The sequence below is a fragment of the Dermacentor silvarum genome, chromosome 7, assembly GCF_013339745.2.
Source record: "Dermacentor silvarum isolate Dsil-2018 chromosome 7, BIME_Dsil_1.4, whole genome shotgun sequence".
Lineage (NCBI taxonomy): Eukaryota > Metazoa > Arthropoda > Arachnida > Ixodida > Ixodidae > Dermacentor > Dermacentor silvarum.
Genome location: NC_051160.1, coordinates 120,472,847 through 120,486,231, shown reverse-complemented (window position 1 = coordinate 120,486,231; position 13,385 = coordinate 120,472,847). Strand labels below are relative to the sequence as shown.

The window sequence follows — 13,385 nt, the reverse complement described above, 5'->3', positions numbered from 1 at the left end:
TCTCCCTGTGATATCCAATTACCCCTGTCTTAACAGCTGTTTTAACAGGCACATGGTCATTAAATGAAGTGCATGCTCATATGGCACAAGATGGTGACACAAGAAATTGGAGGCATTTGTTGCCACTTTTTCTCCATAACGAACCAACAGATAGTTCTTTAGGTGTAGCTCTGTGACTAATGCGCAATGTGTTCTGCGTAAATCTTAGTACCAGCAGATTTCTTCACTACTTGTCTCTCTTACACCTAAACTACACGGCGCCACCAGCCAGTGCTGTGTTCATATAGGCGTGCTAGAACAGCATGGCGATACAAAAGTGTCCCTTTCCATCACTTTCAAATGAACGTGGTCCACATTTATTGTCAAATTATGCTTAGAAGCACAACTCTCCAGCGTTCAAAAAATCTTTCTGAAAGCAACGCTTGATGCTCTGCCTTGCTCATGTGACATTTTACATTAATAATGCAAGACCACCTAGAAAGACAGGAACGACACAGAACTGAAAAGATACCTCCCTGTGTAGATACGTGAAGAAACGAAGATACGTGAAGATACTTGAAGAGATCTACACGTGAAGATACGTGTAGATTTCTGTAGCTTTGTTTGTGTTTTCCAGCTGTAAACATGTGAAGCTGTTCTTAAAGCCTGAATTATTTTAAGTAAACTAAGGTACCCTGAGAAGTAACGTAACACTCAGGTGTATAGTTTTTGTCAATTCATTTCTTTGTGCTGCAGGTACATCCTATACCGGGTGTTCAAAATCAAACTTTAGCTAATTTTTAAAAATCTCTCTCGCACTAGCACGCGACAGGAGGGGGCAGCGCTATCCCAACCTATGTGCTTCTCAGGCAAACTTCTTCCACCCTTGTGAGGTTGCAGGTACACGGGAGGATTCGCGCACCTCTGTCGCATGCCAGGGAATTATTTAGGCTAGAAAAGTTGTACCCAAGTGTGGCACAAGATATGTTGGTGGGCGCGTATTATTCTTGTCGTGTGCTTTGCTACTTGTCATTGCATTGAAATGGTGAGAGGTAAGCCCTTGTACGCAGTGTACGTCACCACCAAACCACATGTTTTTCTGAAGTTTATGTATCTTTTTGTAAACTTATGTAGCTTGGCTGACCCACTTTAGCTATTTCATGGCAATCAAGGAATCGGTGTGTATGTCTACTGTTGTGATGTCTTTTGGTAATGAGGCTGCCCTAGCGGCGTCGTGTATCGCCTGAAGTTCAAGTAGAGTCAGTTACTCACGAGAAAGCTGGGCCTTTTGACATAAAACCCTTCTTTCCACCCTATGTTAGCTACTGCTCTTTAGTGTGATACATCGCAATTACGAAGAAAATGTATTTGTTTCGGGGAAAAACGCGCAGTAATATACAAGGTGTTCATTTTTAAGTTTTACGGAATTTTTACACACCGCCTGGAGCCGGTAGCATAATTCTTATCATTGAGCTGAGTTATTCCAAGAGGCGGACAATGGTAGGATGAGAAATCCAAACTATAACGAACAAATTAACAAACACTCACTAATTAATTTCTTAGTTAATTACTTTACGCCACATATTGCAATTTACGAGTTGTAGCTGGTGAGCGTGTCAGGCGAATCCACTTGGGACGAATTTCCAGAATGACACCAGTTTGGAGATATGCGCCATCAAACACGCCGTAAAAATGCATGGTTGTTCCACTTACATTTTTTTAACCAAAATGCTGTTTTATACATTGAAGCACAAAAGTAACTGGAAAGCTCGCGTACCGTCCCACACTATGGTAAATTATATCTCGAAACTGGCGTCATCCAGGAAATTCATTCGAAGTGGCTGCGTCTTGCAAGCTCACCGGCTATAATTCGTAAATTGCAATATGTGTCATAATGTAAATAACTAAGAAGTTTATTAGTCACTTTTTGTTAATTCGTTGAATATGTGTTTTTATTTCTCGTGCTACTTATGTCCGCCTCTTCGAATTACCCAGCTCAACGATAAGAATTATGCTACCTGCCAGAGGAGATTTTTAAAAATTCCCTAAATGTTAATTTCGAACACCCGTTATGAATGCACTGCTTGTAGCTGCGAACATGCACTTCTCGTTGATAGGTCGAATTGATCACCACAAAAAATCTGTAATCGTTCCGTGCGATTTCAGTTGCACATTCATAATAGACTACTACATACGACATTGCTTTCGCACTTTTCTATGTTATTTACTCACCGACACAGGAGACAAAAGTCCACATTGAATTTTCGTTTACGTTAATATTAATAAGGCAGGCTGGTTTTCGGCTTCACATGTTTGCATTTTCCACACAAGGTACTTATTGCAAATTGTTATTGTGCATGTATTGCCTGTAGTATATACTTTAATGTGAAAACGCTTTGTTCGATGCACTTGCACCATCATATTTCTCGAAATTTTCACTAGTCCTCTCTGCTCTACATGCACTGATACGTCCATCAGTGGAGCTCTGCGTGCTGTGCCTCCATTAGTGCAGTAAATGCTCTGAAAGCTGTGAATTCGTCAAACAGAAATCGTAATAAATATGAAGTAGAAACTTACAGGCAATAACATCATGGCAAACCAGCTGAGTTGCTGGCTCTACACTATAGCTAAGTTTGGCTTAGTCCCCAGTTGTGCTGCCGCACGGGTGTGACTCATAGGTACACGAAAGATTGGGCCATACACATTTCAAAGGATAAGTTACGGTTGCGCATTTGCAACATCTTCCTATGCGTCTGTCCGCGACCTATGTGCATGAAGGGGGTTGAGCTGTGCGATTATTTTTGTAATTGGAGTGATGTATCATGCACTGCTTCCGCGCACAATCTGATTGGCCAACGGCGTGGAGAAATTTGTGTTTACACTTTCAGTCTAGTGGTGATCGTCCACTTAATTGACTCTTGAAGAGGAAGACTTGAGCTGCTGAGTTGATCGAAAGGCCAAAGTGAAAATTAGTCTAAAACCAATAACACCAAATGCAGTCAGCATGTATGACTGAGGGCAACACGTGACTGAATGATGACCAGTGCAATTCATCCCACGGGTGTAGAAAGTAGTGTAGGTGAGTTCAGTATTTCTATGCTGGTATACTCAAAACAAATATTTCAGTTGTCCTGATGAAATAATCAACGAGACTACTTGGCCACTCTAATAAACCACGGCAAAAGCTAAACAAAAATTGCTCCCTCAGGTGCTTTCATTGGACTAAAATGCGCATTTTCACATCCATCAGACGCATTCAGTAACTGTTTACATACACGTATGGAGTGTTGTAACTACATCACGCGATAAAATATAAATAATATCAATCGAATACAGCATACAATATCTTCGAATGGGTCTAGTTAACCGACATGCCCTGATAGGATAAGTAACGCTGTCTTTTACACACACAGTCTGTAAATGCAAGGTTTACATACATTTCTTGCTGACACGTCTGTTTGTATGTGAAAACAGCAGCACATGTTATACAAGCTAGACATAAGTACCCATCCTACTTTGTACAGGACCGATTCCTATTAGTTACAGAACGCTTTAGTTTTCTTACAGGCAGCAAGTCAACTGCATGCATAAGTTAAGCCAATGTTGTTAATCTAAGCTGAGATCGGGTATCAATTTCATATTATGGCAAAATAAAGTAGTGTCCGGGTGTATGTCTCAAAAATTAATGCTTTGACAATTTCTTATCTGGCTGTCTGGCTGCGTAGTAATTTTATGTCACATGAAAAAAAAAAGTTTAGCACACTGACCAAAACAGCATGGCTAATGTCAAATAGAGGACAGATACTGTGCCGGCACATTCACTCGAAACAATTGCCAGCAGTTCCTCCGCCTAGGGTGGTTCGATCAAATAACTAATGCTGACATACTGGTAAGAATTTGTACTGAGAGTATTCTTTTTGGTAAGAATTTGTACTGAGAGCAATACAGGCAGGCCTGTGCAAGATTTATGCTTCAAAAGAAAAGCCAGGTGTTTTCTGATCAAATAGTGCTCGATTGCCGAGTATACTAAGCCGTAATTCTTGCGGCGGCGATGACCGCTTGGATATTAATGGCCCCACATTGCAGTTGGTCCTAGCAGCGGGATCATAGGGTGGTCGCTTTTGTCTTAGTATTGATATCTTCTCCATGTGTGATGATTAAGCTATGAATGCTGTTCGCCTCTTTCTATGTACTGCGCCGTGGCCATTACATTGCGCGGACGTGTTCTTTAATGTGGCGGAAGATGCAACCGCCGTTTCACCAACGACAACAGCGCCTCCATCAGCTTTACAGCGCTGCTTGGAGAGCTTACAATATTGCAGCTACAAAAGTTTTTTAGCTATTTATGGTTGCCTTTTTCATCTTCAATATCCTCTTAACGTTCTACTAACCATGTCACGTTGCTGTCTTATGTGTTGAAAACCAGTACATATGCGCATGCGGGCGCTGCTGTCTGTTCCCTATATATGTGTGTACCGCTTCGTAGAATAAAAAAAAAACAATTGTTGGAAGTTAGCGCTGTGTCCGCGCCGTACCTCTGTGTCTCGTCCCTTTTCGTGCGCTAAAGAGTAAAATTCATGGAATACCTACATGCCGAAGCTTACGTTCTTTCAAGAGTACGGGCCACAGGTTTCCCCGGTAATGTTCATGAAGGTTGGCGGCACGGTGTTGAAGACTTTGCAGGTATTAGAGGATCCTGTTGAGTTGATACTGTGTGATTGGTTTTCCCGCACTCCCTTACCCTTCAATCCCCAGGGTGTATTGTATACAAATACTGGTAATCCCATCTCGAAGCCCGATGATTCCTGATAGATGCAGCCTCTTTCCCGCTGTGACAGCAAAGCAGATTGGGAGGAGAAGTTCGTCCAAAGCTCGCCTCACCTAGAAAGCTGTGCATGCCGCCAAGAAGGCATGCTGGTGGCATCTTGCGAAAGAGTTGCTGTGCAACTGGCCTGGCTATAGAGCAAATGGGAAACTCAAGCAAAAGTAATGTATCTCAACGACACCGGTCGGCATTCCGGAGCTAAACCATTCACTCGTATTTTACTCAACATTCAGCTAAACATTTAACAGCGGAGCTGATGTTAGTCGAGTGTGCGCCTGCGATGGCGGCCACCCTCACGCAGGAGCAGAGCAAAAGAGTTCACATGACCTGCTTGCCGGAAGTAGAGGAGCCGACCAGTCGGAGCGCCCGCCGGGAAGCAGGTATAAAAATCTGCGTCCACGAGCAACGGCGTTCATAGCGCGTTCCTCACGATGTGAGCAAGCTCTCGCTGGTGCTCACGTCAGGCACCGGCTTCTTCGTCGGGAGTATAAGGTGTTTGCGCCGCGCACTCTTCGCACGATGAACCAACGGCCGCGAATGCACAGCTTCGCTGTTCGACCATCTTCACGGAGTTGAAGGGGCGGTGATTTTTTTTAACAGCGAAGCTGTTTATGGCAGCCGTAATTTGTGGCTCGTATCAAGAAACTTACAAGAAATTAAAGAATAAATGTTCTTGCCGAGGCGGAATTCGAACCCGCGTACCCAAGGTCCAAAGGCGAGCGTTATAACCCCTAGGCCGTACGTCCACGCATCCAGAGCATGTATTTCTGCGAACCATATGATTGCGTTCGAGCGTCGTCGTCTTCGTTTACAGCTGGCGAGTTCGCACGCTCGTGCTCTGCGAGATGAAGAAGAGAGCTTTCGCGCTATGCTCGAGATAGAGAGAGAAACAAACTTTTATTTTCTGGAACGGTAATCCGAATCAGGACCCGGTTCACCCTAGGTGGGAGGATTCCTTATTCCAAGAACCCTCTGGCTTTGGCTGCCTCCCTGGCCCGGACGACAAGTCTGCGTTGGTCGTTCAGGTCGTCCGAGTAAAGCTTCGCCTCCCACGTTTCAGTGGTGGTATTTAAGTGCGCTGAGTTGGGGTGCTCTTCTTCAGCCTCTATGGGCGTCCTTGTTTGGAGTCATCTTGTTGAGCTTGTGAGCTGGAGTGTGGGGATGTGTCAGGCATTGGGGAATCCTGGACCGTGTGTTGCAGGGCGCCTGAGACGTCATAATGGGTGCACTTGTACGAGTACTGCGTAGGATAGAGTCTGTGCATGGCTATTCCGTGTACATAGGTGTTTGTCTGTAGGCGGCGGAGGATGACTCCTTCCTCTTTGATCAGCTTCTTGTGTGGTGATGGGTACGTTCATTTGTTAAGTCGGTGGTGTTGCAGAAGCTCCGAGTACTTTAGGGCGATGTCATAAACGTTGGTGGCCGGCCTAGTGTGGGATGGCAGGAAAGCCCGACTGATAGGCGCACGGGCAGCGGCGTGTGCCGCCTCATTTCCTGTCATGCCCTGATGGCCTGGAATCCAGTTGATGTGGGTGTCGGGGTGCGGGGCGCGTGCGATTTGATTTTTAAGTATATTGAGTGCGGTTCGTGATATGCGTCCTTTTTGATAGTTTCGAGCTGCTGCTTGGGAATCAGTAAGGATTACGGCTACTTGAGGGCAAGTTGTTATCGCAAGAGCGATTGCTGTTTCCACTGCGGTCTCGGCGGCTCTTTCCCGGATGGTGACAGCGGCGAGTTCTTTGCCTTGGTGATCCGTGACACTTAGGGCAAACCGTTTCGTTTAATATACCGAGCAGCATTGGTGTACCTCGGAACAGGGTTTGCCGCGTATTTCTTGCTGAGTGCGCGGATTATGTTTTGCCGACGCTCCTTATGGTAAGCCGGATGCATATTACGCGGTATGCGCCCAACGCTGATACACTCATGGAGTGCGGGTGGGATTCTTGCTTCCTGGTCTGTTCCGTGAAAGTAGTTGAGGTAGCGCAAAACTTTACGTCCGGTTGGTGTGAGCTTGAGCCGTTCGGGTTGGCTGATTTTATGAGCTTCGGAGAGCTCTTCGCTACGTATCGTAGACGCCGAGCTTGAGGACTTTCTCCCTTGATGCCGTGGGTGGGAGGATCAAGGCTACTTAGAATGATGACATTGAGTTTCTTGATTTCAGCCAGCTTGAGTGTCAGGTAGGGAGTGCCGTAGGTGATACGGCTTGTTAGGAGAGCTTGAATTATACTTAGTGTGTCTTCCTCCTTAAGTCCGCTTCTTTGGTTTGTTATCCTCTTGACGAGGTGCGTAACTTGCTACAGTGAACGTTGGAGACGCGGGAGAGTGGCCGCTCCTGAGCTGTCCTGGTGGATGTGAAGATCGAGTACGCGAAGGAAGTCGACTGTAGGGATTTTGGTTCCGTTGAGAGAGACGCTAGGATAGTTAGGCGGTCGTCCTCGCGTCCGTGGTCTGAGCACGAGAAGCTCCGACTTTTCGGCTGCGCATTGGAGACCGCAGTCTCGGAGGTAGCTCTCGATGGTATCGATGCCATCTTGTAGACTGCGTTCTTGTTGTCCAGTAGTAGGTGCTTTCGTGGAGAGTGTGATGTCGTCAGCGTAAATGGCATGACATAGGTTTGGGATGGAATTAAGTTGTTTTGGCAGCTTGATCATAGCGATGTTGGAAAGGAGTGGTTAAATCACTGATCCTTGTGGAGTTCCTTTGTTGGGTTGCCGAAATTTCTCGCTGCGGAGATTGCAGGCGCCTACTGTTGCTGTTCGGTGTGTCAAAAAGCTGCTGATGAAGTTATAGATCCGGTCTCCATAGCCTGTATCTTTGAGCTTGCGGAGGATTGCTTCGTGGCTTACGTTGTCGAATGCGCCCTTTACGTCGATTGCCGGGATGGATGATTTGCATCTGCGATCAAGGTAGTCGAGCAGGTCTTCCTTGAGGACCAGAAGTAGATCCTGCGTGGAATCCGATCATGGTGTGCGGCATGTATCCGTTGTCCTCGATGTATGGCGTTAACCGGTCGTCCACCATGTGCTCGAGGAGTTTGCCCACGCAGGACGTGAGGGAGATGAGACGGAGGTTTTCGATGCGAAGGAGTTTGTTGGGTTTGGGGATCATGGTGACCTCCGAATGCTTCCAGGCTGCTGGTAGGTCCCGCTTTTCCCAGCAGTCGTTGTAGTACTGGAGCAGTGCTGTTGCGGCCGATTGCGGGAGGTTGCGTAGGAGCTTATTAGTGATTCTGTCCTTGCCGGGACTGGTGTTTCTAGTGAGTTTGGCTAAGGCTGTGTGGAGCTGTGCTTGCGTGAATCGTCGATCACGGTCTGGGTTTGGTGCGCCGTCGTACGCCTTGCCGCTCGCCGACGAAGTGGACGAAGGAGATTGTGCTCCGTTCCAGTGTGGCTGTGGATTAGTCTGCGCAGATCTTGCCTTTGTAGCATTTTGGTGCAGTCGGTAGCTAAGAGAGCACGTAGGAGGTGCCAGGTTTTCTTGGTGCTGAGTGTTCCTTGTAGGCTGTCACAAAAGTGTGCCAATTTTGCCTGATATGGCGATCCGCGTAAACTTGGGCCTGTATGGTGAGAAGGGCGATTCGCTGCTTAAGTTTTCTATTGAGTTTCTGCCTCTTCCACCTCTTCAGGAGGCTCGGGATAGCGATAAAGAATATGAGAGCGAGAGAGAGAGAGAGACGCATTCACGGAGCGGGTCTCCTGGAACGCGTTGTCGTCATTGCAACGCGGTGGAATGCGGTGACGGCATTGAAGCGCGTGTCGGTGTTGCAAGCTGCGCTACGCAGCGCGCAGTGGCGGCCGTAAGTCCGAGACGCACGAAAAGAAATTATCATCATCATGAGTAATAAGATGAAAAGTTCGCGCGCCCTTCCGCAAAATGCTGGTCTACGATCGCCCAGCTTCGCTGTTTCAAGTGTTGCGCCGCCGAGTGCAAGGTTTAGCGTTTTTCTCGTGTAGATAGCTCTTGCAACTCTCTTAGAAGTGTGATTGTTCCCACAGCCATGCCATGAAAATATGAGCAATGGAACGCGCTTTTTTACATTACCTGGTCTCTGGCTCAGTCGCATTACTGTTTCGCCACGCTTGCCTTGAAATACACTTGCATATACCTGCTGGCTTCTCCTGAAATATATATGCATGGGAGGGAAACGCAAACTTAGCATTTTATTGCACTCCAGTGTCAATTATGTTGAGGGTACAAAATATTGCAAATAATCAGTCGGTTTCGCAAAGCACCGGCTTTACTCAGAATATATTTTGAGTACTACTAATAACGATGTGATTGGTGATTACAGGGTCTGTCACTTACCTTGAGCGACACTTTAAAAATATTCTACATAAAAGTGTTCTTTCGAGCCTGAAAGCAGCCCACGAATACAAGCCAAATCCCCCGAGCTGCCAGTCATGCGGCAATATTGCGTGTATTCGTTGGCTTCCTTCACGCTCCTAAAACACTATTATGTAGCACGTATTGAGCAACAATGGGGAATTTTTCATGCTGTTCTTTAATCTTCTCATTGATGCTTTTCATCTAAATAAAATATTTGAGAAGTTGATCATTTATATACGGCTAATTATCTAATTAGGCGGAATGCAAAACTAATCTTAGTATCTCCAACCAATGGCAAAGTATAGCCTTGGTTCGGTCAAGCTACGTGGCATTTGCAAATTTTTTAAAGTTTGGCTCAAGTTACGTGAAACATCCTGTATGTCTGCAGTACATGTACTCTTACAGGCCGAAATGAAAAATGGGGTATGAAGAAGCTGTTCGCTAAAAGAAAAAGAAGAGGAGGGAGAATCGCTCGAAGCCAGGGGAAGGGATGTATTTTAGTGCGACATTCATAGCAAGTACTTTAGAAGGAGGGAGCAGGAAGAAGCAGAGCAACCGCTTAATCTTAAATGTTCATGTGCACAGCGAAGTCCGTATAACACCGATGCGCATGTGTGCTGAAGTCACGTTTAAAGGCAGTGATGTGTCAAACAATTGCAACTGTTTCCGAAATAGATAAACATAAGCGTTGCTTATGGGATTTCTGCCTATTTTCTCAATATAAAAACTCTCAAACAACTCTCGTATTAACAGGTCACTATTACAGTCCATTGTAATGACTTCAAGAGACACTTAATCACACTTACAGGCAATGTACTGCCCTTGTAAATGCTCGTTACCTTTCTTTGTATAGACAGTTTATGATCCCGTGCTCGGTCATAGACAGAGCGTACGCTTTGAACTACATCGGTATTTCCACACGATAGGAGTATTTCACATACAAGGCCAGTGGTCCATTTCACGTAAGGTCTGGTGCGCTTCAATCTGGTATCCGAATATTTTGTAGATGGCGCTGATGCATGGACACAGCCCAGCCGATTTGTGACCATGTATTCGGTATAGGTGACCATGCCTGTTGACAGCTTTATGGTTTTGTTGAAAGTTAATTTTAATTCTACCTTTTTTTTCCTTTTAACGCCGGGTTCTATATTCGGTCCCAACAAATATGCAACAGATCTTGTGTCGGTAGGGTCTTCATGACATAATAGTGGGTGCTATTGATTGCAAGCTACCGTGTCCTTTTCACGAAAGGTTTTACCTAGATGTTTCAGAAACAGTTTTCATTGTTCTATGGAGTAACATTGTATAAACTAGTCATTTCACGTTTCACCAGTATATTATCGGCGTTTTAGCTGGTTTTCGGCCCCATGAGAAGGTCATGCTTTTTAGGCATCTAATTCCTTCCTTCGTTCATCCTCAATTTATATAGGGTGTCCCAGCCATCATGCACCAAGGTTTGAAAATATGCAAAAGCCACCTAGCTGGACGGAACGCAGGTAATGTTCTTTGTCATCGCTTGGAGATAATCACTTTATTTTTTGGCATTGCGCCTAGTTATATATATAGCTAATTAATAATCAACTTCTCCAATATTATAATTAGGTTAAAAGGATCAAATATAAAATTGTAGAGAAGCTTTCTTTTCGTAAGGCATGAAGGTAGCCCGCGAATGCACTCAATGTGCCTCGAGTGGCCAGTCGCGCGGCCATATTGCGTGTATTCGCTGTCTTCCTTCACGCTCCGAAAAACACTATTATGTAGTAGGTATTGAGCAACATAAAGCTGTATCGGGTGTTTTTCATGTTCTTCTACAATGTTCTCATTGCTACGTTTGATCTAATTATAATATTTGAGAAGTTGATTATTTAATTACAACTAATTATCTAATTAGGTGGAATGCTAAAATTAATCTGAGTTGCTCCAACCGACGGCAAATAACACTACCCGGTTCTGTACAGCTACGCGCCGTTTGCATTTGTTTTTAAATCTTGGTGCACGATAGCTGGGACACCCTGTATGTTCTTGCCTATCTTTTGACTGTAACCTCGTCTGTTGGTAGTCGACGTCAAACACATAACCATGGATGCGGTCCTACCGTAGGTAACCTTCCTTTGACACGCCAGCGCAAGAAACAACACTTACGAGTACGCTGTTCAACCTGGCTTGGGGAAAGAACTCGAGGACAACGCTAAGCGCCATGGTGCCACATTTCCCCGACTTAGACAACCAAGACGTTGTCACATACCTGCAGTGCAGCCGAGAAGAATAACTCGTCCGTCTGCACACAACAATCCGCAAAGGACGGACAGCCGACGCTACAATCCTAAATGGCGCTATACGTAGTACCAGCCCGGTGACCGCGTGCGGATTTGGACACCAATATATACCCTTCTGGACTTATAGAAACACTTCTGCGGCTCTATTTCGGTCCGTACGAGGTACTTCGAGGTCACGGTCCACTGGTACATGAGGTTGTGCCTGACGGCGTCCCGCAATAACAGTTGTGACGTACACGGCCTCAAGTCGTCCACATATTGCATCTTGAAGCTTTTTACGCACGCTAACAACTTTGATGTGACAAGTTGAAGATTTACATGTTTTATTTGTTTCCTTTTTACGCATACATTCACTTTTCTGTTCTGCTTGCAGTATCAAGATAATGCTGTTTTAGGAGAGGGGCCATTAACACGAGTACATTGTTTATAATATAGTCATCATTTCTTGTGGGACTGCTTTTCACTTGCTAAGAGCCGTTAGCGTTATCACTCGGCGGAAGACGGGCCTCTATGCATCTGAACTTTAGCTATTTTATATGTTATTTAGAGTTTATCAAAACCTTGTGTAATCAGGCCATGACCACACGAACAGTCTTGTACATTCTAGAAGGCACGTAAGTAAAAGCGATTACTCTGGAATCTTCGCCAAGTCATCAATAAATAACGGACGCGCGTGACCGGCAGATCATGTGCGTCACATAATCTCGATTATGTTTATGGTTCTGCTTTAGCCAACCTGTTTAACGATTTTTTCATTAACCAATTCACAAGTAACGCAGCACAACAACACAAAAGAATACTCAGACCTTGCACAGGCCCAAACACCATATTTCTTTTACCCAACAGACATTCAAGTGGTGGTGTCCGCAATAATAAACCTTAAAAACAGTAACGTTTGGGACGTAGACAACCTACAATTCGGACCACTATAGTACGTAGTGCATGGGATAGCGCGTCCATTAACGCACATTTTTAATCTTATCCTCTCCACTGGTGTATTTCCAAAAAAACATGCAGATTGCAAAAGTTACTTCAATTTTTAAGGGCGGTGACAGAAATGTACTAAGGAACTATAGACTAATATCGATTTTACCCGTTTTTTCCAAACCGCGATAGACAAGCTCTTGTATATAAGATTGTCTAACTATTTTTCTAAGCAATCATTACTACACAATTTTCAGCATGGATTTCGTGAGCATTGTTCGGCGGAAACCGCCCAGCTAACGCAATAGGAAATAATCTTAAAAAACTTTTCAGACCGTAATTTACCACTGGCAGTATACGTAGATTTATTGAAAGCCTTTGATTCATTACAGTATGAAATACTACTTGATAAATTGCAGTCATACGGTGTACACGGCATTGCGTATGACCTCCTAGCTTCTTACATAAGGCATCGTAAGCAATACGTATCATTAAGAACATCTTCGTATATTAAATGCATCAAGATGGGAGTACCTGAGTGCAGCATATTGGGGCCACATTTATTTTGTGTTCACGTTAACGACCTACACTCGTTTACCTTAAATATACATGTAACATCAATTTGCTATGCTGATGACACTATATTATTAATCACCGGTAAAACATCTAACGATATACAAAATATATCTGATGAAACAATGCCGCTGCTACTAGAATGGACAATGTGCAATTCCTTACTTAATAATACCGCAAAAGCAAAGGCAATACTCTTCAGACCAAAAAATAAGGTTGTAAACTTGCCGTTGATTACACTTGGCCACAATGTGATTGAAATAGTAGAATGCATGAAAGTGCTGGGCGTATATTTTTCAAGTACCATATCAAGCCACCATATCCGCGAAACTCATAAAAAATTCTGCAGAACTGCGGGTATGCTAAACAAATGTAGACATATCATCCCTCAACGTATAAAACTACTACTACATAACTCGTTAGCCCTTTCTCAGTTAACCTACGCCCACCTAGTATGGCGCACAACAACAAAAACGAATATA

At 44.6% G+C, this 13,385-nt stretch overlaps 1 protein-coding gene across 1 annotated transcript in view; it reads right to left on the bottom strand.

Annotated features, from left to right (window-relative positions):
* The window catches only part of LOC119458392 (uncharacterized), a 54,395-nt gene that overhangs the window by 13,862 nt on the left and 27,148 nt on the right, over positions 1-13,385 (bottom strand). Inside the window, exon 3 of the mRNA XM_037720235.2 lies at positions 8,846-8,922. Coding sequence (XP_037576163.1) covers positions 8,846-8,922 — 77 coding nt within the window. The remainder of the gene's footprint in view (positions 1-8,845; positions 8,923-13,385) is intronic.